The 26,195-nt window shown below is 37.9% G+C and overlaps 1 protein-coding gene across 1 annotated transcript in view; it reads right to left on the reverse strand.

Annotated features, from left to right (window-relative positions):
• The window catches only part of COL25A1 (collagen type XXV alpha 1 chain), a 466,880-nt gene that overhangs the window by 8,556 nt on the left and 432,129 nt on the right, over window positions 1-26,195 (reverse strand). Inside the window, exons 27-36 of the mRNA XM_024741942.1 lie at window positions 25,225-25,305; window positions 24,311-24,373; window positions 23,630-23,680; window positions 21,551-21,577; window positions 13,745-13,798; window positions 8,205-8,258; window positions 6,483-6,509; window positions 5,465-5,518; window positions 2,690-2,776; window positions 266-304 (exon numbers count right to left, since the gene is read on the reverse strand). Of these exons, the coding sequence (XP_024597710.1) occupies window positions 266-304; window positions 2,690-2,776; window positions 5,465-5,518; window positions 6,483-6,509; window positions 8,205-8,258; window positions 13,745-13,798; window positions 21,551-21,577; window positions 23,630-23,680; window positions 24,311-24,373; window positions 25,225-25,305 (537 nt within the window). The remainder of the gene's footprint in view (window positions 1-265; window positions 305-2,689; window positions 2,777-5,464; window positions 5,519-6,482; window positions 6,510-8,204; window positions 8,259-13,744; window positions 13,799-21,550; window positions 21,578-23,629; window positions 23,681-24,310; window positions 24,374-25,224; window positions 25,306-26,195) is intronic.

Consider the following 26,195-nt stretch of genomic DNA (forward strand, 5'->3'; position numbering starts at 1 on the left):
GCCCCTTTCCATTCTGAAGAAAAGATTAAATAGGGAAGGTTCCAAATTACAGTGTTTGCCAGGAATTATTTTTACTCATCAGTTTAGGAAGAAATCAGCAGCAAACACCATTAAAAGATATTCTAGAGATGGGATCTTTGCTTCTTAATACCCAAACACCTTTCAGCAATGTCAAATTCAAAAAATCTGTTCTAAATGGAAAAGCCTAGGCCAGGTAAAGAGAAAGGGACAGTGCTTCTTTTAGAAATAATTCTGTAAAGCCTACCTTTTGCCAACAGCCGGGCATGGGTAATCCATCTGGCCCCTATTTTAAAAAGAAGAATAAGAATTCCTCAGGTTCCACGAAAGTGATCATACTTCATAATTAATATGCACAGAGGCTTAAAAATGAATATCTACCTGTTAGGTGGCTTTAGTCATAGGCATCTTTTACTAATAATCAACTCCCAAGATATTACCCAACATTAGTTAAAAGGAAGAAAATTCGAATGTTTTCCAAAGTGAGTACATATTTGTCAAATAAATAAAATATAGAAAGGTTTATACTTAACTTTGGATAATAATTTGTAAAACCTAGTGGTCTACTTAGTTATATCTTTAGATAATAACTCTGTACTATTTCTCTTAATTTCATTAAAACGCATTCTATAATTATCTTTATTCAATAAATGGAAATAACTTCTCTTCCTGGTCACTATGTTCTATGGTTGAATGCATGATAATGATGAGTAATCGGTGATGAACCATTTCTATCTGAAGTTTATAGCTCTTCCTATGGAGCATCTTTCAACTTTTCTATATTGAAAGCAGATAAAGTAAAACATTAAATTGATTGAATTAAAAGAGAGGCAGCCAGTCTATATCTTTATAGTAAAATGCTATCCACAGCCTTTCTCAATTTTTAAATTAAAATTCTTCAGAAGCCAATTAACAAATTCTGAATAAACAAGGGATTCTTAAATGTCGCAAAATTTATTTTCACTTAAAGGGTAAGCACTCTTCAGATACAAATGATATAAATAAGGCAGGAAGAGTTGATATATTATGAAGCATGCTTGTGTTCTCCCCCAACAAAATTATTGTAAAATATTATTTATTGTCAATACCAAGCAAACAAAATAAAAGACTGGGCATATCATATTGACATTTTCTAGTTGCAATTATTGACTGAATAAAATTTTCTTCTACAATACAATCTCTTAAAAGACTTGAGAAACAAATTTATCTTTAAAGAATCATGCTTAGTATTTAAGAATAATATAAGAACATGCAGACCAAGTATAACCATCAACACAGTCATAAAAAGTTTTCCTTTACACCTCAGAAAATTTGCATACACTTTCCTTTTAAATGTAAAAAAAAAAACACCATGAAATAACTTTATAAGATATTTGGGAAAAAAATCGGTAATGCCAGATTGGTACAAGGAGAAGGGTCACCCGGTAGAATTTTAGATTTTAGTATAAGGGTTTTGACATGCCAATGGAGGTAGGGGAGATCTGTCTACTTTAGGAAAGTGAGTTTCAAAAGGAGGGACCATTAAACTGAAAAGGTTATGTGACAAAGAAGAGGGTTTGGGCTGCAGACTATTATCTTTAGACGCTCAGAGAAGTTTGGTTTTCTCCCCTACGGTCTCTTAACAGCATTCCTTTGAATTGGTTAAGTCTTGACCACAGAAGCTCAACTATGTACGTTTGGTCTTATTTACAGCCTGACAGAAATTTAGTGAAAGGCAAAAATGCCTTTATTTCTTTTAAGAAAAAAAAGAAAAGGTAACTTTAGGGGTAAAACCCAAAGTTATAGCCTAGTTGTACCTTTACATAGAAGATTTTTATGCGCTTTTAATGTCTTGAAATAGTTATTAGATAAATTGACATTCCCCAGAACACAGACGTGGCAGCTGTGTCCGTTGTGAGAACAACGTCAGGAGATTAATTTGCAGTCACTGATTGACATGCGTGCATGCTCTTTTCACTCTGCAGTCACTGAAGGAGCTATTCATGCACATGCGTGTAGCGTGTTTATCATGTAAAGCTTGCTCCAGAAGTACCACTTTACACTGAGAGAGATGAAGATGTAATAAACAAAGGGATTGCATGCAGGGTGGTAGGAAAGAGAAATACTGTACCAATTGGCAAGGGGCATCCAGCCCATCCAGGCCAGGCTGGCCTGGCTCCCCTTTTTCCCCCTTAACGCCACGGAATCCCTGTTTGTAAAGATTAACTCATAATGTTACTAAACAGAAGAAATCACTTAAGCACAATTTCTGCTAATGAAATAACCACAATAACAAAAGGCTGGGAGAGGAGCAACTCTGAAGGGTAAGGTAACATCCAGCGACGCTGGACAAAACAAAACAGAGCTTGATGTGGTCCTACAATAGCGCTTCTCTGGGAATGGGGACCTGCTCTCCGGAGCAGGACTGGGGAGCACGGGTTCCTCCTCCGATCCCGCATTCATGCCCCGGATGCACATCAGTACTTGAGTGTTGAGAAACCAGGCATAGCTGGTGGCCAGAGAGAAGGGGTGGAACACACTGACAGCCTGATATCGATGTTTCTGGGACCTTAACGTCTACATTAAAAGATGCCAATCAGAACCCCCGCTGGCGCAGTCCCTCCAGTTTGCTCCTCTCCCAGCTTCGCCTCCGCATGTGACATCTGGAGACGGTTGCATGAGTCAGACATACCAACGGGCAGGGTGCATCTAATCCAGGAGCACCCTGTTCTCCTTTCTCCCCTTTAGGCCCCTTTTTGCCTTTCTTTCCCTTTTCCCCCTGTGGATACAAGGGTTTAAATAAGACAGGTTTTATTTTCGGGGGGCGGGGGGAAGTAACGGTGATTCAAAAGATGGTTTAGCCAATAAAAGTCTGGAAGGGCATTTACCACTGTTTTCTGGTTTAGGTAAGGCATGATATTATGAAAAATAACAGACTCCCGGAGTGGCAATGGATTCTGGGCAGTGATGTACAGGATTTTATTAAAAAGATTCAACAAGATGAAAGAACTTGAAGGCTGACACATCAGAAAGGAGAATCAGTGCTGACTTAGACCCCAGTGCCGTGGTCCTTGTGAATGAGGTGTTCCTGCCACCGCTTTGGTGAAGATGACAGATACCAACTGTATTGAATCCAGCCAGTGGCAGTGAAGTTCAGAGGAATAATGGAGACTTCACCCAATTTTCAGTACCTGCCAACTTGCTTTTTTTCTAATCCTATAACAGATGAAATCTACATTGAGCCAGAGGAAAAGGAAAAAATCTTGGCAGCTTCTATCTTTTTGAAATGAATCCAACTTTCTGACATTATTTTTTGTAGTTAGTTCTCATTTAAACATATTCAGTGTGTTAAAAATATACTCTTTCTTTTAACATTCTTTTTAAGGAAACTAAAAGCAAATACTTTCCTTAGTAAGTCAGATAAACAAATTTTAAAAGTGCTAAGATTTCTCAGCAATGCCACTTGGAGAAACAGACTTGTTTATAAACTCAAAGATGTTCTTTAATTCACTGTTATTGGTCTCATGCCAGGTGTTCACAATGGTAAATGGGTTTCCAGCTTGCTCACAAGGTAACAAAAGCCAAAAAAACAACAAAAAAAATTCTGTTCAAGAGAGGAAAAGCAGTTTGGATTCAGTTGAGCTAATGCTAAAAATGAGGTAGGCAGGATAATTACATGGTGGGAATGTAGCCATGGAAATTAGTATCTAGGAATCAAGGTAAAGGTTGTGGAAAGCTGCATGGATCATAGGGATGGAGGAATTAAGGCAAGGAGGCAAAAGGAGGAGAAGTAAGGAATGCACCTCAGCTGTTTCACATTAACAAATATCTCTGCATATTTATAGACAAGAAGCTGGTGCAGTACAGAATACAAAATACTATGCAATACATATTTAAATTAGTGTATTCATTCTGCGGTCAGGATGGCAGATACAATAAGTCTGAATAATTTCAGAAGCGAAACAACATGAATATTCAAAGACATATACATAACAGATATAGACGAGATATGCACTCAAATTAATGCATCCTTTCTGTGTGAGTGAAAGCTCCACATTTATCTCCTGTGTGCCAAAAACATTGCATCAGAAGGCTCAGAATCAAAGCCATTTGGGTTCCTCTAATATCGGGGAAAGAGAGAACTTCTGTGTGGTTTAGTTGATCATGACCAAAACCAAAGACCCGAGATGCCAGGGTGAAATGAAATGAGAGCAGGTGTGATAAGATGGGAGGAGCTTTCGGGAGTAAACTGCTCACTTGTGCAAGATGAATCGACATTCTTCCTCAGCAAGTAACATCATTGCCGTGAGGTAAAATTGATTTAAACTTCATTGGGAGGGAGTGGACTCTTCTTCACATAGGCGTGACTGACACCAGCTGTGTTGGGTATTACTAATTTCGGACTCAATTCATTTTTTGATTGGTTAATCAACTCAGAATAACCACTCAACGGAAAGTGTTGTCATATGAATGTTGACTTTAACAGGCTCTGGGAATCGTTTTTCAGTAATATTCTAGTGAACCTCAAGCTTTATGGAAAACAGACACTTTTACAGAGGATAATGTGTCAGTGTTATTATTAATCAGCATAGTTTTGTAACTATCTGTCTTTGTGGGTATGAACACATAAAGGCTCTTGCTAATTTTTGTCTCCCATGTCAAAGAATCATATACAAAAAGTATTCACGGGCTTCCCTGGTGGCGCAGTGGTTGAGTCTGCCTGCCAATGCAGGGCACGCGGGTTCGTGCACCGGTCCGGGAAGATCCCACATTCCGCGGAGCGGCTGGGCCCGTCAGCCATGGCCGCTGAGCCTGCGCGTCCGGAGCCTGTGCTCCGCAATGGGAGAGGCCGCAACAATGAGAAGCCCGCGTACCGCAAAAAGAAACAAAAAAGAAAAAAAAGTACCTACAGCGTCCGAAGGCAACAAGTCCTGGTCCCTGCGTAATGGACTCACTGGGTTTATCGGGCATACTGCTTGCCTTCCACTTTCCAATCAAAAAACAAACAAAAAAAATCAAGATACAGGACATATCTTCTGTCTCTACTGGGAATGTCGTGAAGATGAATGAGATGCTGAATTTACAGGGTTAGCTGAGCTCTGCCAGAAGACTGGTGCAGATTTGTGCTATTTAATTTTACTTAATGTCATAAATGCCTCCCCCACCCCCATTTTCAAAAACCCCTGAAAACTTCATCTTTCAATTAATTGGCGTCAGGTAGTCCAAAGATTGTAGCCCAGGTATCTGGGGATTATAATTCTTTTCTTCTGTGCTAACAGTGCCCTTATTTCTTGCAGTGTAGCCTTTATTCCTCTGTGAAGATGTGGTTCCTCAGATCAGACATCAGAGTGTTTTTGGAGCACAGGATGGAGAAAGATTAGACGTATGAAAGAATCACACAGGTTGAACAGCAAAGCAGACAGAAGCAGAAAAATCAAACAGGCACATGCTAGGCTGGAGAGGTCACCTTTTCCCCCTTTTCTCCTAGATCACCCTTCTCGCCTCGTGGACCAGGGAAACCCTATAGGATAAAAAGCAAACCAAAAAGATCTATTGGTATAACTGTGGCAACACCATATTGAAAAAAACCTTAAGAATTCATGTTTCTGAACGCAAATGTAAAGAAACATGGCATGCCCTCAAGTCTCAAAACTTAGATGGGTAAAGTGGCACTTAGAAATAAGTTTCCTAACATCTCAAATATCTGTAAACAAAAGGTTTCTTGCTTTTTCTCCAAAGAAATGTATAGTGAAGAGAATATCGGGATCCTAGTTTGAATCCCGGCAAGTTCTCTGATTTGTGGGACTGCGGGCAAACTTACTTCACCATTTTAGTCCTTTGACCATAAGACGAGGTTAATACCTATTAATACTACACATCTGCTGGTGTGAGCATTAAATGTGATGATATATATAAAGTACCAGAATGATGTCTGCATACACATGGTGCCCAATAAAGAGTAACTACTACTACTTTTTGCTACTGCTATTATTCACATAAATACAGGATGAGCAGTAATCATTTTAGGAGGGATTGACTTTCGACATTCTCTATTTTTATAGAATTATGTTGCTATAAGATATATAGAGACTCTATGCTAAAAAGAAAAATACTGCATAATAGCTTTGAGAATAAACATACCATTCCCTAAGGGTGGCATGTGAAAGATACTTCGATTTTATGCATATTTTAGAATAAGTAATTTAACCACTCATGTTGAATGTCTAATTTGGGAAAGTATTTTGAAGTGCCTCTATCAACTGTCAGTTATTAATTTCATACTAGATAATTATGCTTTTTGCTTTTATGTCTCTCATGCCAACCCTAGTGGTTTATTTCATATTGCTGTCTACACACACAGCAATATATGCTATACACATAACTATGTGTACAGAAAAATATTAGAAGTATTCTTGCTGTTATTGATGATGGAGACCATCAGCATCTATTATAATGGGAAGATGTTTATTGTAGGTATTACTTACATCAAGACCAGGCTCTCCATCTTTCCCCTGCCAAAGAATCATAGTAGCTACATTAGTGTTCCTAAGTTTCACGAATAGGTTATTATTCTATTTAAGGTTGCCTGGACATGCAACACTAGTACAAAAACAACTAATTCAGAAATGTGAAGAAGATTCTCTATTGATTAGTAACACAAATTTCTTTCAGTAAATCAAGTGAAGTGACTGTTAATGTTGCAGGTAAGTGTCATGAAAATGTTTTTATTCTATATCACGTTAAGTAGTCTGATATTTTGCTGAAGTTTAATGCTTGGTATTCAAGTTATCAATCTAAGAGTAAGTCAAAAGCAAAAATACTGTTTAGTTGATTGAAAAACACACCAGCACTAACATTATAAGCACATCTATGCTACTTTAGTTTGACAACTTAGTAGTTAGCTCATAAGTGTGTAAAGAATGTGAAAACTGTTTATTGTTAAGTACAATTTTAATTTGGCTAGATGTACACCTTGTCTATAAATATTGTGGGTGTGAAGATCACAGCTTAAAAACTGTTAGTAAATTAATGACCCCCTATTATAGAAGGAATATAATACTGCTGGGCAAGGATGATCCATTGAGCCCCGTGTAGCAGATTTTCAGGGCATTGAAAATCACACAACAAATCCACCCAAAAGTTGCTGAGAAGTTGCTTTGATTGCACCAGTTAGATTTCAAAATCTATTTCAAAATCAGCATCTCTTTTAGCACTCGAGTAATCATGGTTTGAGCTTATTATTTCAATTCATAAAAACTAGAAAGTACAAGGTACGTGGAAAATACATAGGGGTTAAAAACCTTGAGACAACAGTATATGCTTCTACTGTAGTTCTACCCTACCCCATCAAATCATTTACAATTATCCCAAAGATAATATTCTGAAGCAAACCCGAGGCTCTCAATTTGAAGTGGGTGTAATTGAGAATTTTCAGAAGATAGAACACTATCAACCTTCTCTGTTCTGAAGATCACTTGTCATCACGGTAATTTAGAAAGGTCAGAAACATCAAAGTCATCGGAAACATCAATCTGAGAAATACCTTTTATTAGTAAGAGCAGTTTTTGTAAGTGATATATGAGAACAGATAAAGTCTGAAGAGAGTTTTTAAAATTAAGCTTCCACACCCACTTCTGGTACAATGACCTCCCAAGGAAGGGCCAATTATGGGTCTGGTCAGATGGCCCAAGGAGGGGTTATCTGACAGTCAAAAGCCCCCTTTCGGGCTTCCCTGGTGGCGCAGTGGTTGAGAGTCCGCCTGCCGATGCAGGGGACGCGGGTTCGTGCCCCGGTCTGGGAAGATCCCACATGCCGCGGAGCGGCTGGGCCCGTGAGCCATGGCCACTGAGCCTGTGCGTCCGGAGCCTGTGCTCCGCAACGGGAGAGGCCACAACAGTGAGAGGCCCGCGTACCGCAAAAAAAAAAAAAAAGCCCCCTTTCAGGTTAGCACTGTCCATCTCACGGACAACCTCTGATCCTCTCAATCTGGTGAAGTGTGTGGGTGTCTGTATGTGAGTGTAAGAATACGACACAAATACGACCTATCTCTGAAGTACACAGTTACATTGGCGTTGAAGAGAATTAGTGGATTGTTCTTTGCTCCTCTAATGGGATTAGTCTCCCCACGAGGGGAGGGTTAACCACGCCAGGGACAGGTCATCTATACATGCTGAAGGGAAACACCATCGCGAGACAAGAGAACTCACGGGAAGACCATACGGTCCTCGGGGTCCCGGCTCTCCCATAGCTCCTTTTTCACCCTATAATGAAAGGTGAAAGTGCAAATCATAAACAAACACCTATATTCACACACTTTCCCTGACGGCCTGTGGCTAAAGCCTCTATTTGAAGTATCATTCTATCAAAATTCCAAAGAGTCAGGCTCTTTCAGGGCCGCTGCCAGTGATAGAGCAAAAGAAATCCATGTTAGCATATTTTACAGAATCACCTTTGAAAGAAGGACTGTCTGCCCAGCGGTGCAAAAGGACTTGCATATCTAGGGTGTGGTGCTTGGGTTTCTTCGGCCTTACTGTGAAATGTTTGTTACTAATTATTTTAAGCTACTACTTTTCCAAAAATGTAGTAAGAAAATTCTTTTTCCCCCAATGTCTCTTCAGCAAGCCCTTCCTCCTTGACTGCCCCTGCCCTTAAATGAGCTTCACGGGGCTCGTACACCAGGAGACATACCCACGTTATAACTTGTCTATTTCCTGCCGAGCCCCTCACTGGAATCTCCATATTAGGGTGCCAGGGCCCTGGCTTTTTTCCCTACTGCATGCCCACGGCTTATAATAGTGTCCGGCACATCAGTAAATATTTGCATAATTCATGAATCAAGTCACATCAATACAATCATGTATGTTTTGCTTCCTTTTGGAAAAAGAGGGTTTAAAAACATGTATGCTTTCTACTCAGTGCCTGATAAGGTAGGAATTTACTAACTCATCACTCTCTCTCCATGTACCTATTTAAGTAGCAGAGCTTGTCTCAGCTTAAATAATAATCTATCTTTTTTTTTAAACTTATTTTATTATACAGCATGTTCTTATTAGTTATCTATTTTATACATATTAGTGTATATATGTCAATCCCAATCGCCCAATTCATCACACCACCACCACCACCACCCCCGCCGCTTTCCCCCCTTGGTGTCCATACGTTTGTTCTCTACATCTGTGTCTCTATTTCTGCCCTGCAAACTGGTGCATCTGTACCATTTTTCTAGGTTCCACATATATGCATTAATATACGGTATTTGTTTTTCTCTTTCTGACTTACTTCACTCTGTATGACAGTCTCTAGATCCATCCACGTCTCTACAAATGACCCAATTTTGTTCCTTTTTATGGCTGAGTAATATTCCATGGTATATATGTACCACATCTTCTTTATCCATTCATCTGTCGATGGGCATTTAGGTTCCTTCCATGACCTGGCTATTGTAAATAGTGCTGCAATGAACATTGGGGTTCATGTGTCTATTTGAATTATGGTTTTCTCTGGGTATATGCCCAGTAGCAGGATTGCTGGATCATATGGTAATTCTATTTTTAGTTTTTTAAGGAACCTCCATACTGTTCTCCACAGTGGCTGGCTGTATCAATTTACATTCCCATCAACAGTGCAAGAGGGTTCCCTTTTCTCCACACCCTCTCCAGCATTTGTTGTTTGTAGATTTTCTGATGATGCCCATTCTAAATGGTGTGAGGTGGTACCTCATTGGAGTTTTGATTTGCATTTCTCTAATAATTAGTGATATTGAGCAGGTTTTCATGTGCTTCTTGGCCATCTGTATGTCTTCTTTGGAGAAATGTCTATTTAGGTCTTCTGCCCATTTTTGGATTGGGTTGTTTGTTTTTTTAATATTGAGCTGCATGAGCTGTTTATATATTTTGGAGATTAATCCTTTGTTGGTTGATTCGTTAAACGATCATCTTGAATGCTTATAAAAAATAAGTGTAATTGGAGGTGGCCCCAGGAATATGAAATTATGATAATAAAAAAAGAGATGTCTGCATTTCAAGTAGTGTTTTCTTCTGCTGCCAGTATTTAATATGGAAACATCAAGAGAATGATGATGTTTATGTGAGGGGCCAAAAGAAAATGTTACCTTCTTTTATCACACCCCTGAAGAAGTTTAACGGTAGCAAATCTCTTCCAGGGGTACAATGTCAAGTTCAGCTGATAACTGTGCATGCAGATCTAAGTATTATTCTGTGTTTCTCTACACTCCAAATTCCCATGTGAGCAGATTTCAAGTCACTGTCAATATTCTTCTTTAACTTAAACTTAGGGGTTGTTGGTGCTAATTAGCACTGTCACTTAGAGGCACATGTAGTATAGGGAGATTTGGGGGAATAAATATGATAAAAGCTTATTGCACTTTTACTCATTATGACTTTATGTTTATTACTGAAAGAGCAGGAATTGCATTCAGTAAAGTGGCCAGGCTTTGAAATGAAACAGATTTAAATTTGAATTCCAGTTCTGGAACTGACTGGTTGTGTGGCCTTGGGTAACTTTCTTAACCTTTCTGTGCCTGTGTTTCATTGGCTGTAAAATAAGAGAGTAATACATATTCTGCAAGAATTTTTCTGAAGATTAAGTGTGATTATAAAATATGAAATTATATGTTGCCAAATAATATGTCCATAAAAAGAAGCTCTCATTATTATCATACAGTTAGAGGTCTTGTTTTTAATGAAAAGGGCTTGAAAACCCAAAGAGCACTAATTCAAAATAAAGTTCTTTCAGTTTGATCTGTCAGTGTTATTTATGATTTTTTAAGTGATGGTGGTGCTGTTGGTAATGGTGTGTGTGTGTGTGTGTGTGTGTGTGCATGCATGCGTGTGCGTGTGCATGTGTGCGTGTGTAAATGGGAGGGGAGGTGGGGATTTAGAAGGAAGGTTCATGTAACCTGGAGTTGGTCCAATTCGTAAAAACTCAATGGATTAGAGTAGCTGTGGTTTGAAATATCTCCACAGACCATTTTGATTTACCTACTCCCTTCTTCCTCCTCTGATTGAATACTTCAGCTTTATTTTGTTTTTAAAATGAATATACCGTGGCTGGTTTGAATTCAGCTGTCACTAAAGCTGTGGAGATCCTCTTGCAGAATTGCTCACCCCAAATACTTACTTTAAGCTAATAATGACAATTCCATCTCACTCCCAGTGACTGCTTCAGAAGTGGACATATGACCCAATCCTGGTCAATGAAGTGTCAGGGGAAGTGGCTGGGAAGCCTTGGGGACAGTTTCCTCACAGCTAAGGAGGATACAGGAGAAGACAGTCCCTATGTTTGCTCTCTGCCGATGCCTCGCCAGAGTGGGGGTCTGGAACCGCTGCAACCAGCCTGCCTGTGGTCAGAAGACAAAGCCAGCTCTTGGAAAGGGCACAGAAGCAAAGCCTAGAGTTCCTCCTTTGACTATTGTGCCACACAGAACTATAAATTTCTTTATTGTTTAAGCCATTTTGAGTTGGGGTTCTGTCACTTGGAGCCAAAAGCAGCTTAATGGTTTCAGCTTGAAAACTTTTAGGAATGAAATATTACCACAGGGCCTTGAATGTGCAACTTCTTTTCCGGGATCAATTCATTCCAAAAGAACTTTGAACCTCTCAAATTTAACACACTCTACGGAGTTCCTTAGTGGTTACAAGGCCAAGATGAAGAAATCAGCTGCAGGTAGGACGATAGGTGCTCTGAAAAGCTGACTACTAATGCTGCCAGTCATGTATTTGACAATTCTTGAATAACGCTGCCTGTCAAATGCCTGGTTTCTTTTAGGCTGGTCTCATTTCATTCAGGATCTTTAATTTGCATGCCTACACTGAGGAACTATTCTAGAATGAGCCCCTTTCTTGATTCCTGCCTCTTTAAAATTTGAAACCTTTTCAAGAGAGTCCAGATGGCACCTCCATCAATTCACTTTGAGAATCACACTCCAGTTTAGCACTTAGGGAGAGGGGCACTTGGAGAGAGTGCTGATATCTGATCCAGTTAAGATAGTCAACATGCTGAGTAAACACAAGTGTAACACTTCACACTGCACGCCATTTGACTTAAACTATGCCTTCACAAATTCTTAGCCATTTCATTTGCTCTGCTGGCGAATTCTACCCCGGCGCTGAGACCTGATACTCTCATGACACTGTGGAGCTCTCGGAAGTAACAGCTGATTTACCAAACGGTAAACCCTCTTGAGTTCCAGGGCCTTCTGCCACTAGACTACTTGAGATTTGCTGCTCCATTTTTAGTTCATGTACTGGATTTCTTGATACAATGCTTGAATGCACCCGCAGCGTGAGGCTCTCAGCTTTTAAATCTTTTTAATTAAGATGATCTTCGTAAGGCTTTTGTTTGACCTTAGAAATAAATTCAGATGACTTATTTCCTTTAGGACTCACCTCTTCCTAGAAGGATTCTTGGGTAAAGCCAGCCTTCCTCATCGCTGAATGCACGGCATGTACTATTTGTATTCACTTAGGCCTCATTATCTAGTTATTCCTTGCAGATATTTTTTTCCTCTGCAATTAGATTGTAAACTCTTCGAGATCATGGAAAATAGCTGCTTCCTTCACAGTACTGAGTAAGTATATACAGTGTATTAATAAAAGGATATAGGATGATGAATCAATTATTATTATGCAATTCATTAGAACAATTAACAAAATAGACTTCATAAATGGGAGGAGAGCATTTTCATTCCACACTAGGAGTACATTGTGTTTTGTACATCTTAATGTGATAAATACTTACTGAATAACTGAATTCACTTTATAGGACATGGAATTATGGGATGGGGATGTATGCCAAAGAAATCACTATATGGCCCTCTATTTTAAAGCAAATTATCCCAGACTGATGAAACTCTATCTAGTTTTAAAAGACCACAAAGTTGCACAATGAATCATTCCAACATTTTGAAGTCCCCACCATTAGGATACTTTCTTTACATCCTATTCTGGATGGTGGGGAAATTGATGACACAATTCTACTCAGATACAAAAAAAACCTTCTAAGTTTTTCAGGGTGAGGAAAAGAAAAAGCAGAAGAAAAACAGAGAAAGAGGGAGAGAAGTTCCAGACAGATGACCAGCTGCTGATGCTGTAGTACATTTTTTTGTATCAGACGTTTATCTTCCGCTCTGAGTGTCTTTTTTCCCCCCAAAGATATGGAAACATGGCTTAGCAATAGAGAGGTTAGTGGAAGGTTTTTGTTTTATAATGCACTAAAATTATTTCCTTATGGTTAAAGAAAGGCTATCCTTTTGCTTAAAAAAAGGAGCATGTGTAACTGTGCAGAGAATGCTTAGGTTTTGTAAGTTCCCTTTAGAAAAGTTATAACTTATTCTGAATGAATACAGTAGCTTTATATAAAAGATTATCGACCAGAATATATGGTCCTGGAAAGTTTAGACCTATTGACGTCAACTTTCTGGATTAAGGCCAAATGAACACATCTTCCTTAGGGGTTAGGGAGGAATGGTCTGAGCTGTTTACTTTAGCTATGAAACTGTATGCATCGGTTTTGTTGTTGTTGTTGTTAAGGCAGGCATGTCCTAATACTCTGTCATTCTCTCAGCATGACGACCCTGAATAGAACTTAAGATGGCATCTATTTCCATTTACTATTGGATGGCCCTTTATTTCTTCTGGGAAATGAACAGCTCAGATCAACTAAAATGGAAAAGCCACACTCTGTGTTTTCCTTAGGTCACAGCTTAATAGCCTCAGGAGCAACTTACTCTTTCTCCTTTGGGACCTGCGGGGCCATGGGGTCCCATAGGGCCATCTGTACCCTAAAAAAAGATAAAAATAATATAATATGAGACATATCCCTTGGGCTGTAAGAAAAGCAGTTATAATTTATCCTGGACTTTTCCTGGGTGAATGATGCCTTAGAATGTCAGTAAGACAACACGTCTCCTTTCAAACTGCTTTATGCTTGATTCTTTCAGGCCACTAGTTTTCCAGAAACTCATGCAAAAGGGATGAATTATATAACTGCCTATTTCAATGAAAGGCTCACACAAAATACTGTATATCATATTTAATTATATATTTCCTCCCTGACTAAATGGAAAATCTTCACTTTGCCCCCAAAATCTTAAGAAAAAATAATTGTTTTTGCTTCACAACACCTCTTCTTCACATCCATTCTCTGCCCCTACAGTTACCCCTACTCCTCTTGGCCACAAATGCTCTGAAGTCTTGTCTTCAGCTGTTTAAGAGGCTCGAATAGTTATACAAGTAAAAAAAAAAAACTTAAAAAAATGAGAACAGTATTTAACTTTTCAAGCTTTCTTCAGTTCTGTTGGAAGCAGCAGGGGGCTTAGAAGGAAGGAATTATTCTTATAGGTTCTGCTGCAGTGGCTCAAGTCACTAGGCTTATAAGGCACAAACCAGGCAGCTGGATGATTTAATGGCATAATTGCCCTCTGGCCTCCTGGTTCAGGATTAGGATTTCTGTGGCAGATGAGATAATATTTGGATGAATATAGGAACACTGAGGTCCAGTGAAAATAATGACTGCCTGAAACAGGTTTTTAGAATTGAAGAGCTTGGAATTCTTTTTGATTCTTAAAAATGTAGCAAGGACTTCATGTATATTTGCTCATTTTCAGGAAGACTATGCTTAGATTTGCAATGAATTTATTATGATATTTGCGAACAGAAACTATTCTAGCACAACTTTTTTAGTATTCCTATTTCTGTTTTACTATTCTTGTTTATTCTATGAGTCTTGTGATATGAAATAATTCAGGGTTTTAAACTCATTCTAATGTTGGTGAATTATCAACATCAGTTTGATCTTTTTCTTACTGCCTGAACTCAAAGTTCATCTTCAGAAGACTTCTAAATATTGAGGACCTGTAGCTGAAATTTAAGAGATGGAGCTGTTAAGAACCATAGAAAAGAGACAAAATGACAGAAGACAGACAAGTCATTTCAATGAACAGAGATTTGAAAGTTAGTTCCAAAGAAGAAGTTACATTTCTAATATGGATATAAACATAAAAGGAAAAGCAAGTTAACATAAATTCACGTGATTTTGATTCCTTCAGAGGGCCCCTCCCATGGAATTGCAGGAAGTGTTCATTGGTTATGGAAAAATCTGTCTGGGGTTCTACGACAATGAAGCCAATTAGATCGGTCATTCTTCCCACGTCACAAGTTATCCAGACTTGAACCCCGGCTTCAGAAAGACATTCTGCAGTTTAGGCTGTATGACAAACAAGGCTGCAACCCAGGCTTTGTCTACCTTTCCCTTTTCTGCCCTATCTTTGTCCACTTTCTTCTGCTCCAGTCCTATGTACCCCTCATCATTTGATGGGAGTCTGTCCTGAAGCATAAAACTCCTAGCCACAAAACCTGTTGGAGCAAGTTGAGGTGCTGACTCACCCGGGATCCTGGCTTTCCGTCTAAGCCAGATGCTCCCTGTGTGATTTGGTTGGTAGCAGGGTTGGTGGGTGTAACACGAATGACAAGAACAGAGATTAGTATGAGGTACTGATGAACAAATGTAACACTTCAAACAACATAATACGCAGTCACAGGGTTCTGGGATGAATATCACATTGCTACAAATTGTTAGTTAAAAAAAAAAACCATGTGACAATAAACACCCCACAGATGATGGCATTTTTATGACATTTCCATTTGATAAATTCTTACTTAGAAATCAAGTGAATGAGGTTTATAAAGTGGGCTTTAAAATAGTTACCAGTAACAGTCTGGGTTGTTAATTTCCATAGGAAATTAATTTTCTAAAGACTGTGCCATTCACAATATATTTCTTTCGGTTCTGAAAAAAAAAATAATGGCCGATCTTCTAGGAAAGGGCTCATTATAATTATCAATCAAGTTAGAATTTCAGAGGAGAAGAAAACAGCTCTAGTTTTATTTGTTTAAATAGCATTTGTGAATAACAAATGCAGACTTTTAACATGTCAGGGTGACTCTGGATTTTACACAGACGATACTCAGTGTTTTCTGGATTGTTCTTACTGTGTTCACGTTAGTCACCACTAGAGGGACTTCTAGGAACAGGAAAAAGCCAGAAAAACTTCATGAGTCCAAAAAGAAATAACTGTCCCAAACAACATTGTCCCTCAGCTCACTTCAAGTAATCAAGCATCAAAGTCTGAATGGGAAATGCTTTAAAAATGGAATGTTGTTCTCAGGCAATGCATGCTTTTCTTTCCCTTCAACTCTAGGCTATGCAAAACGTATGACCAAAAGATGACATTTTCGATGCTTGTTTTTTCAATTATAAGCGCAATTACTTTTTTGGTATGGCTTTTGTATCTCAAAACTCAAATGTTTATTTATAGTCCTTTAAAAATGTTGATTTGATCAAGGAGTATTTAAGAAAGACAATGCACTAGTTCTATACATCTCTTGGCAAGGTTGCAGAACTATTTCCCCATTTTATGCTTCAGATGTAGTTAATAATACAAAATGGAAGAAAAAAAATTTATTCCAGCTGCAAACTCTACAAATGATGCTATACCATACATTTTGGGGGGTACTTTTCTTTTTTTCTTTTACAATTCCTTCTGTACAATCCTATTGTGAGTCAGATTATAACTGCAAAATTCAATTTACTTAGCAATGACTAAAATTAAAAAAAATACGTGTGTTATCATTCGCTTAATGCTAGCATATGTAGAGCTTTCGGCTAAATGTTACATTAAAATGACCACTAGTCCTAGATTTGAAATTAGGGAAAACTTTAAAGAAATCAGACTGAGGGTTTAAATAAAATAGAAATCCAAACTTTCTTTTGCTTTTTGATACTTTCTTCAGAGTCGCCATTATTAAAATTTAAAAATAAATAGGGGGATGATAAAATTTTTGCACTGATTATATAACATTATATTTACCTGGAATGTGAATTAATGACTCACACATATACAGGTTTTAGGTTTTATACCTGTGGCATGATCTAATTGGTGTGATTTAACCTATACTCTAATATAAGGCTTACATCATTCAATAAATGAATACATATTAAGCATCTACTAAGTGCCTGATCTATGTAAGGCATCGGCTATCAAGAGGAATACTTTAGTACTTAGAATACAGTACTTGTGGGAAAAATAAAATAAGCAGTCACCAATTTTTTTATGGAGATGTGTATAAACTATTTTCTATTACCAATTTTATGTCATATTTTAATAATGTAATCTATAATGTTCTTTACTGACTTTCATCTGCATTCACTGAATAAACAGCATATGAAAAGCTTGAAACTAAAACTTATATTTAGGAACTCCCTGGCGGTCCAGTGGTTAGGACTCTGTGCTTCCACTGCAGGGGACACAAGTTCGATCCCTGGTCAGGGAGCTAAGATCCTGCATGTTGCACGGTGCAGCCAAAAAACAAACAAACAAACAAAAAAACCCCTCATATTTAATAATCATTTAAAAATATCTTTTTAGTTGTTGTGGTAAGAAGACTAGCATAAAGTGCATGAAAGTTGGAAATCTCCTTTTCATTAAAAATAAAAATCTCTAAATAACTGCAAAATACTTCTTCCATACTATCCATTATTGCCGCAAGAACCTTGTAAGAGGGCATTTCCAGCACAAACGACATATAACATTTAGACCACAATATGATTGATTAATGTAAGGAACCACAGCACTGACCCCACGCCTTCAACAATGGCCAATTGCATACCTTCCACTAACAGGGGGCTATCGTTTTTGGTATTGAAGAAGAAAAAATAAAAAATGAGGGAGGATTTGACACTACACTAAATAATAAAAACATTTGGGAGAAATTATGAAATAATCTGCATAATAATTTTTTAAAGGGGAGGGTGATGGGAGAAGAATTGTCAGCGTTAAAAGAGGAAGGTTGACATGTATGTAATTGAACGACAGAACATTTATGGCATTGTTTGTCACGGGCTCTTCCTCTGACACAAGAGCAGACATGAGAGAAAACAAAACTGGGCCGAGCTCTGTGCGAACACAGTATGTTTTCCAGTTACAGAAATCTCAACCATAAGATGGTCACTGAGTAAACCAGAGTTCTTACTTAGGGTAGAAAGAAAAGTCTGAGATTTGCACTGAAATGGAAAGTTTTCTTTACTTACTGGAAGACCAAGGGGTCCTCTGTCACCCTTTTGACCTGGTTCACCCTTCAATCCTTTAACACCATTTAACCCTGGTTCACCCTAAATGCAAAAGCAAATGCCGATTTTGGTTGCTATCATGGGTGTTTCAACTTCGAGAGAAGAGAGCCAGTCTCTGAAATGGTTGCAGATTCCAGTTTTAGGTAACAGCAGAGTCAGGCTAGATTTGTCTGGCATTAGTTCAAAAATAATCTGAAAAACTTTAAGAATTAACAAACTGAAATTGACAATTAAATAATATTCTAGGAAGCAGAACTCCTGAGAAAGTGTGCTCCTTACAAGCAAAATGTATTTGTCTGAGCTGCGAAGTTTTCAGTTTTACCTCAAGGAAATTGGTGTTATGCTACATTGTTCTGACCAAGTAAATCAAAGACAATCGGAGTGGAGGACACTGAAGGAGGCTGAGCAGGAAAGACTCACTCTGCTGGAATGGAAAACTGGAATATGCAGGACAGTGTTATATATATGAATATTTTAAGCCTTTAAGCATTTTGCCCAGGGGAATGAGCTAAAAACGTAGCAACTGACTTTTGAAGCAATGCCATTTGGTGAATCCTCATTCACTGACATTGCAAGTCAGGTCCCTACAAGGATTAATCAATAGAACAGACAACAAAGAGCCAATCCTAGGAGAGAATGTGAAGATCACAGAACTTACATGTGGCTTTACTAACTGTCTATCTGTCCAATCTCAGAATAAAGTAAGTTTGAATTTAACTTAAGGTGACAATACAAAAGCCATGATAAGTGATAAATTCTCTTGACTCTGTTTTTAAAAACCTAAGAATGTAATACACTATTTTCTCTCGGCAGCAGCATGTTAGAAATAGAATTCTGACCTGTTCCCTTTTCAGCTTTTAAGTACAGATATTAATCTCATCAAGAAAATCTTGAACGACTTGTGGAAGGAAGATGATTTCAGTTTTAAATGTCCTATAGAGTCCTGAGTGGTAGAGGTGGGAGAGGGGAGAGGTTATGCTTACATGGCAGGAGGGATTATTAATCTGGGCAGTATTTCCCCCGTTTGCTTGATGGTGCAAATCAGTGCAGTACTTGTTAAAGAGTCCAGGGCACCACCTGGACCATAGCAGCACAGGAATGGTATTTTTAATGTCTCCCAGGTGATTCTTCTCATCAGGAAATTCTAGGAAACAGTGAGCTAGAGTCATCCATGGAACCATGCTATATAATTGAACTTTCAAAGGGGTCACAAAATAATAAACACATTGGCATGACCTAATGGAGTTTGGCAGCTCCGAGGAGAGGGAGTTTGTAATGCTGCCACTGTAGGAAAGCCAAATATTCTATGGTTGGTAAAGTGTGATCCTGGGAATGTCCCAGAGCTAGAGTCAATGTGAGATTAAAGCCAAGGCTCAGTAGTCAACTGCAGTTAACTGGTCTAAACTTGAGATTCAGGGCTTTTGCATGTGTGTGGACTTTCATTCAGCAAGTGATTTAAGATGATGAATAGGCAGGGCAGCCTTGGTAGGCTATGAAGTTCTTTGGTGAGGAATCATGCATTGATAGGAATGGGCGTTAACTGAGAAGGTAAGTTTAAACAATCAAATTCTGGGGCAAAAATTTCAAATTTCAACTCTGAACCTAAATTCTAGCCCCAGATCTGTCATTTAATTGGCACAGTAATTTAGAGCAAATAACCTAAATCTCCTGAGCCTATAGTTTATTATCTATAAAATCAAGGAACTAGCACAGGTAAGCTATGAGATGTTTTCAACTTTATAATTCTCTGAAATCTATGATTTAAATAACAACTGAAGTTAAGTGTAGGCAAAGTGAATCATTGCCCTGTAGATATCAGAAGGATCTTGGGCATCTATTAATGTAATGGTGATGGGGTAACTGAATCACTCATAGAATTAGAAACTCAATCTTGGTGGCTTTGGCTTGAGTCATTACAATTAATCTGGTCTTTAGTGGTACCTTAAAATCCAAACAGAAGTCAACAGAGGAAATATTATTTAGTCCAGTGTGGGGAAGGAGGCCCAAGAAGGCTAGATAAGTACCTAGACCACAGAGCTGATAGATAAGCTCTCTTTTGACCCCAACAAAAATGTTCTTACCCTAAACTATAATCCACGCCACTGAGACACTGTCAATCACTGGCCTTATCAGAAGGTAAGGCATTCTAAGAAGAATAAAGAGGCACGAACTCTTTCCTTTCTTGGGTGGGTCACCTGCTTCATCTTGAAAAGGAAACTCAGGTTTCTGGAGTCAGACCAATCCCTCTGCCACCCCTAAAGCTGGGGGGTCAGCGGGAGTGCTCAGAGGAGAGGGTGGGCCACCTCTAGGCTTTCTGATTCTTATTGCCAACACTGCATTTATGTGTCCCCTCACCCCCTCTCCATTTCAATGCATCAACTCACTACTGAGGAGGTTGCAGGAGTCATGGAACCTTTTCTCAGGCAGCCTTGAGGACTAGATAAATTCTTCTGTTCAGAACAAAGCATCCAAACACAAGATTACAATAACAACTGACGTTTATTGGATGTTTATTAACAGCTGCACTGGATATTCTGCGAAGTATTCTATAATCACACCTCATTAAATCATCACAACACTCTGAGGTAAGTTACCTAGTTGAGTAAATGAAGGATTAGAGGGGTATATAATCTCCCCAAGGTGACACAGCCTGTCAGTGGCAAAGCTGAGATCAGAACATACGTCCTCATCACATATGCTCACTGAAAGAAGAAGCATGTCTTTCAGGGCTCATTTTAATCCTCCAAGGTGTCTTCTCGGTCTACACAAAGGCAAAGAATGCACCTTCATCCATCTTCACAATACAAACTGCAATAATTCTCCAAGGAAGGGATATTCTCCATTGTTCTCTTGTTAATTCAGAGTATAGAATACGTGTATGTGATGTAACCTTCTCCTCAGTACAGCATACTTGATATACCTCACCTCATTCTAGACTAGTGACCTCTGGGGGAGTACAAAATTAAGATGCTGGATAATTAAAGCATTTAGATGCAGTACTGCTATATGACAAGCAAGAAGTATCAACTAATAACATCTGAATATACAACTAAAGATACCATACTAAGAAAGAGCATCTGGACTAGTCTGAGAAATGTCATCAGATTCACTTTTTTTTTCCTTTTAGAATGTTGATTTTGAGTATATTATGATTAGTAACTTAAGAAACTTACATAGTGACAAGGAAAAAGGCAAAATGAGGACTAATTCATCTCTAGGTGATATCACTTAAATTTGTTGTAAGTCATTCTTTGTTGTGAAATTTAAACATCTGGATACTTAAAGGCTTAAAGATTATCAACATTACTTGACAAATAAATAAGACAGGACAGACATGCTTCTGTCATGCTTCCCCACGATTAACAATGAAACAGCCATCAAATAATCAAGGGATTTGTTGGATTACCTTTGGTCCAGGAAGTCCATGGGGTCCCTGAAAATGGAAAACACAGCTTTTAATTAAGAATTGATTCACTTTTTCCCAGCAGAAGTGACTACTTACTATTATATAAAGTAACAAAAGAGATGTATAACAAGAATCTTTTTGTTTGAGCTATAGCTAAAGGCAGGCCAGCGGATGCTAATACCTAGTGAAAGTTCCTTCTAGCTCTTGGATTCCTCTGTAATAGGAAATTCATTAACAGCAATTCTTTCTGCTAAATACCTGTGAGAGGGAGGGGGGAATCTGCCAGGGTTATATGGAAGAAAAAAAAAAAAGTGTTTGTGGACCCACACTACTTCTCTTTCTCAAATCCCTATTTAAAGAAATCTAGGTGGAATATGTGAGATACCTTATGAGTTTAAAATTTGCTAAAAAAATTTTGAACTTTAAGTACCAGTGAAGAGGAGACCTTTTCAATTACTAACTGCTCTAGACCCAAGGTTTTAAGAAATCTAAAGGAGCAAGAAAATGAGGAGATGACAGTCAAGTTTGGAACCCTGTTGCATTATTTCTTCAAGGCTAAGAAAAGGATTCTAGTACAGGAGTGCTAAACATTATTATTTAGAATGCATTCATTTTTACAAAGATGAATTATTCAAGGCTCTTGTAACAATTATTTATCAGTGGAAGGAAGTCACAACACGTTCATGAATCAGGGCTTTTCCCCTGTATTTTGTGGAAAATCTAAGTATAGAGACTAATTAGTCAACCTATATTAACTAAAGATTACTGTGGATTGCTTTAAACTTTCAAGTCATTTAAATGAACTATTTGGAGACAGGAGTATTTAAATACTCATCAGCAAAATCATACAACAGTAGGAAAAAGTTTTTTTTTTTTTTAAGCAAGCAACACATAGATATTTGTTACATATGTCTACACTGGAATAACATTTTCCCTTTGGATATGTTATGGATAAACATTTTCAGGACATGGCCATTTTATCAAGAATTCTTATTTCACTTTAGAAATGGTTTTAAATTCCTTTAAACTAATTAATTTTATGATATGAATGGATATAGCATTTTAAAATTTAATTTTCTAACTTAAAGTGACGGGAGTATTAAAACGCCAAAAGTATGCCACTTGCTTGATTCCTAAAGCACTGTTTAGTTTTAAGAAAATCAGATTAATTACAATTGTTTTGTGGTATGAAATAGAAACGGCACTTAGTAAGAAATAGATGATTGGGTCTGGGGCTACGCTCTGTGGTTTAGATCATTCCAACGATGTTCTTTCTTGGGGCACAACAGGAGGAAAGAGTGACCGACAGTTTATTTAATCTCTATGATTGAAGACATATGGTTTATCGGGACACTGTCGAGACAAATGTGACCTTAGAGACCGCCTGACTTGTCCCCAACCTATCCTAGTCAAAAGCATTTGAAGCATTCTGCCTTCTAGTTCTAGCCTTAACAAAACTGTCATTAGGTAGACATTTGGAGAATTATGCTGGTTTAATGGCTACCTTCCTCACTGAACATAAGTTCTATGAGGACACAGTCATTGCCTCCACTGGTCACTGAGGGATACTTACAGTAAACACTGTATTTACAGAAGTATTTAAAAGTGAAAAGAAAAAGATCCAACAATATATATCATCTGTGGAAGTGAGACAATTTTTATCATATTATTTTCTAAATGTTCTTATTGAACATTTCATTAAAGGGTCTCAATCCTCAAAGTTGGTTAGAAACATTCATTAATGGCTACAATTATTAATCTTGTTATGCTATTAATGGCCTAGAACAGTGGTTGGTTAAAATGATTTTCCAATGTTCATACCCTAAGAGTGGAGTAAAGCTTGCCAAATCTGCTTATTCAACTTTCCTATCACAAAACTACCCTATCTCTTTCCAACAGATGTGCCTGGGAGAGTGAAAGACAACACTTTTACAATCAGAAAAGCACCCCCTATTTTTTGTCCATTCCACAGAGAGTAGTACAACATACAAGCTGGCTGTTTTGAGGGGTGTGTTCATGTTTCCTCTGGTAGCATGCTCTTAAACAAATGATTATATTTTGGAGAGAAGGGAAACTTACCATGGGGCCTGGTGGGCCATGGGGACCTGGTGGGCCTGGTGGGCCTATGATCTGCATGTCCGAAAAATAAACATGAATTTGGTTACTTCATTTAGATAAGGCAGTTAGGCTTGAATCTCATGCTGGGCTTCTGCTAAGGCCATTAATGGCTGCAGAGGAAGAAGGATACTGGAAGAAGTGATGCATTTGATTCTCTACATTTGGAAATTCCTTCGTGAGAATAAAAATACTTAAAAAAAATACAGTTGTTCTACAAAAGCCAGAATAAATCAAAAGCACATTAAAAGAAAAGGAAGCAACTGATTACCAAGAAATGCCATAATGCTACAACTACTATTAAACTCTCAAATATTTCACTAAGCAACAACAGGGCTCTGGAGAAAAAAAGAACGTAGGTTCTACATTCACAGAGCTCTATCCAAAAGCATTGTGGGAAAACCATTGATTTTCTCCTCGGGATTAGATAGTCCTCTGAAAAATCGCTTCTAACTCAGACCTCTGAGATGCTTTTGTCTCTCGCTGTACAAGGCTGACAGATATTTCTTCTACAGTTTGACAGACCAAGAGGTTCATGGCCTTTCTACTGTTGATAAGCCATCTGGCACAGGTTGAAGTCGGTGAATAATTGGCCCATTTCAGAGTTTTTCGGGAACCATGGAAGTTCAGCCCCCATGGACTTACGGAAGGACCCTGAGGACCTGGCAATCCCGAGTCTCCTTTTTCTCCTTTCATTCCATTGGCACCCTACAAATAACCATTAAGAGTTGAGCTGGTCAAGTAAGGAACAGCTGAATTTTCTCCCCAAATCCATCATCCTCTTGAAATTTTTATAATATCATGCACATGATAATGTAAGAGAAGGATTTATCCCCTTGCATTTTAGTCTCAAGCTAAACAGCAAGCTTCCTCAAATCCCTGGGATTGTGCATGATATGTGAAATAAATGATAAAGTAAATGAAACTAAGTTATGCTTGATTGGTTAAACTTATACATTGCTAAATATATCCAATTATAACTGTTATATTTTTAATGGTGGTGCTGACTTTAAATAGCAGTCCTTTAACTTCGTTTTCACTGACACTTATTTACACATTTCCTTGTTTTACAAAATGATCTAGGGTGGTGAGGTTTTCTATATTATTTTCCCTACATTTTTCTACACTTCCCTCTCCAAATTCTCAGTAAAAATTATGGGGGAAACCATAAAAACACCATCCCATAATACTGTAACATAAGGAGAACACTTCCAGAGTAATCTGTTTTTTAATTATTTTGTATTTTTTAGTTTTTTTATTATTGTTTATGTAAAAATGATCAGTTACATCCTACATTAATGACCAACTCTATTTATTTTACTATCTTCTAGTGAAAATAATTCAGGAAAGCATAAAGGTTTATTTTATAATTCATTTGGTTAGCTGCTTTAAAATTTCTTCTAGAGCCTTAGTTGTAGTAATTAACCAAAAACACCTCAAATATTTAATAATAAAAATATTAAATGAACCATTAGATGAGACTGCAGCTAATAATACAACTATTTTCTGATTATTTAATTTATCTTAATATGAATACATCTTTAAAAATATAAACATACCGGTAATCCAGGAAGTCCAATTCCTCCTTTTTCACCTGGCATACCTGGGTCCCCCATGTCTCCCTTTGAACCTTTGAGTCCCTACAAATGATATGGTTTGCACTTAAGAATCATACTGACCATGGATGGTTACATAATAGGGAAAATAGAATTCCAGATTACTTTTGCCAATAGATGGGCCTCAGGCTGAGATGATTCTGATTTTCATTTTTAGGTAGAGTTATCTCTTATAGCAAACTTCTACATTGAATCAATACTATTTCCTCTTGTAATGGAAGAGATTAAATTCTATTACTTAGGCCATTTAAGTATGAAAAGCAGGAATGTAAGTGTTGACGTCATTTCTCCTGATTCCACATTTTTACCTGGCAGCTAATTCTATATCACCAGTCCTGAAAACAAACTAATGGGCTTAATGCACAATATACATTTTGAAGCAGGACCTAGTGTTATAGTAACAAAGGTCCAAATAAAATTTTCACATCTCCACTCATTATATCCCTCTATTCCTATTAAATGCAGGTAGAGGTTCCAATCACCAACAGTTTTCAATGGTCCCATCTACAGACAGGTAGATCATTCAGTATATACTAATACTCAATTAATGCTTAGAAATACTTCCACTTTTCCAGTGTTATTATTTTGTTCTCGTGACATCTCTATGAGGTGATCCAAGATGTGATTTTTATTCTCTTTTTACAGTGAGGAAACAGATATATGTGTATTTTGAATGCAAAAAATAGGAATTTTGTGATACTAATACTGAAATTAATGTATATCGTTAAGCGTTTTCATCTAAGGAGGTTCACTGCAGTATGACCAGATGGCCCATCCTTCAGCAGAGATGATCATAGTTATTTTAGTTATGGTTATAGGGATCCCTGGTTGCACTAACCTGTTCATATTTTCTATACTAAAAACTACTTAAGTGGGCTTCCCTGGTGGTGCAGTGGTTGAGAGTCCGCCTGCCG

The sequence above is a fragment of the Neophocaena asiaeorientalis genome, unplaced genomic scaffold, assembly GCF_003031525.2.
Source record: "Neophocaena asiaeorientalis asiaeorientalis breed wild unplaced genomic scaffold, Neophocaena_asiaeorientalis_V1.1 scaffold534, whole genome shotgun sequence".
NCBI classification, from domain to species: domain Eukaryota; kingdom Metazoa; phylum Chordata; class Mammalia; order Artiodactyla; family Phocoenidae; genus Neophocaena; species Neophocaena asiaeorientalis.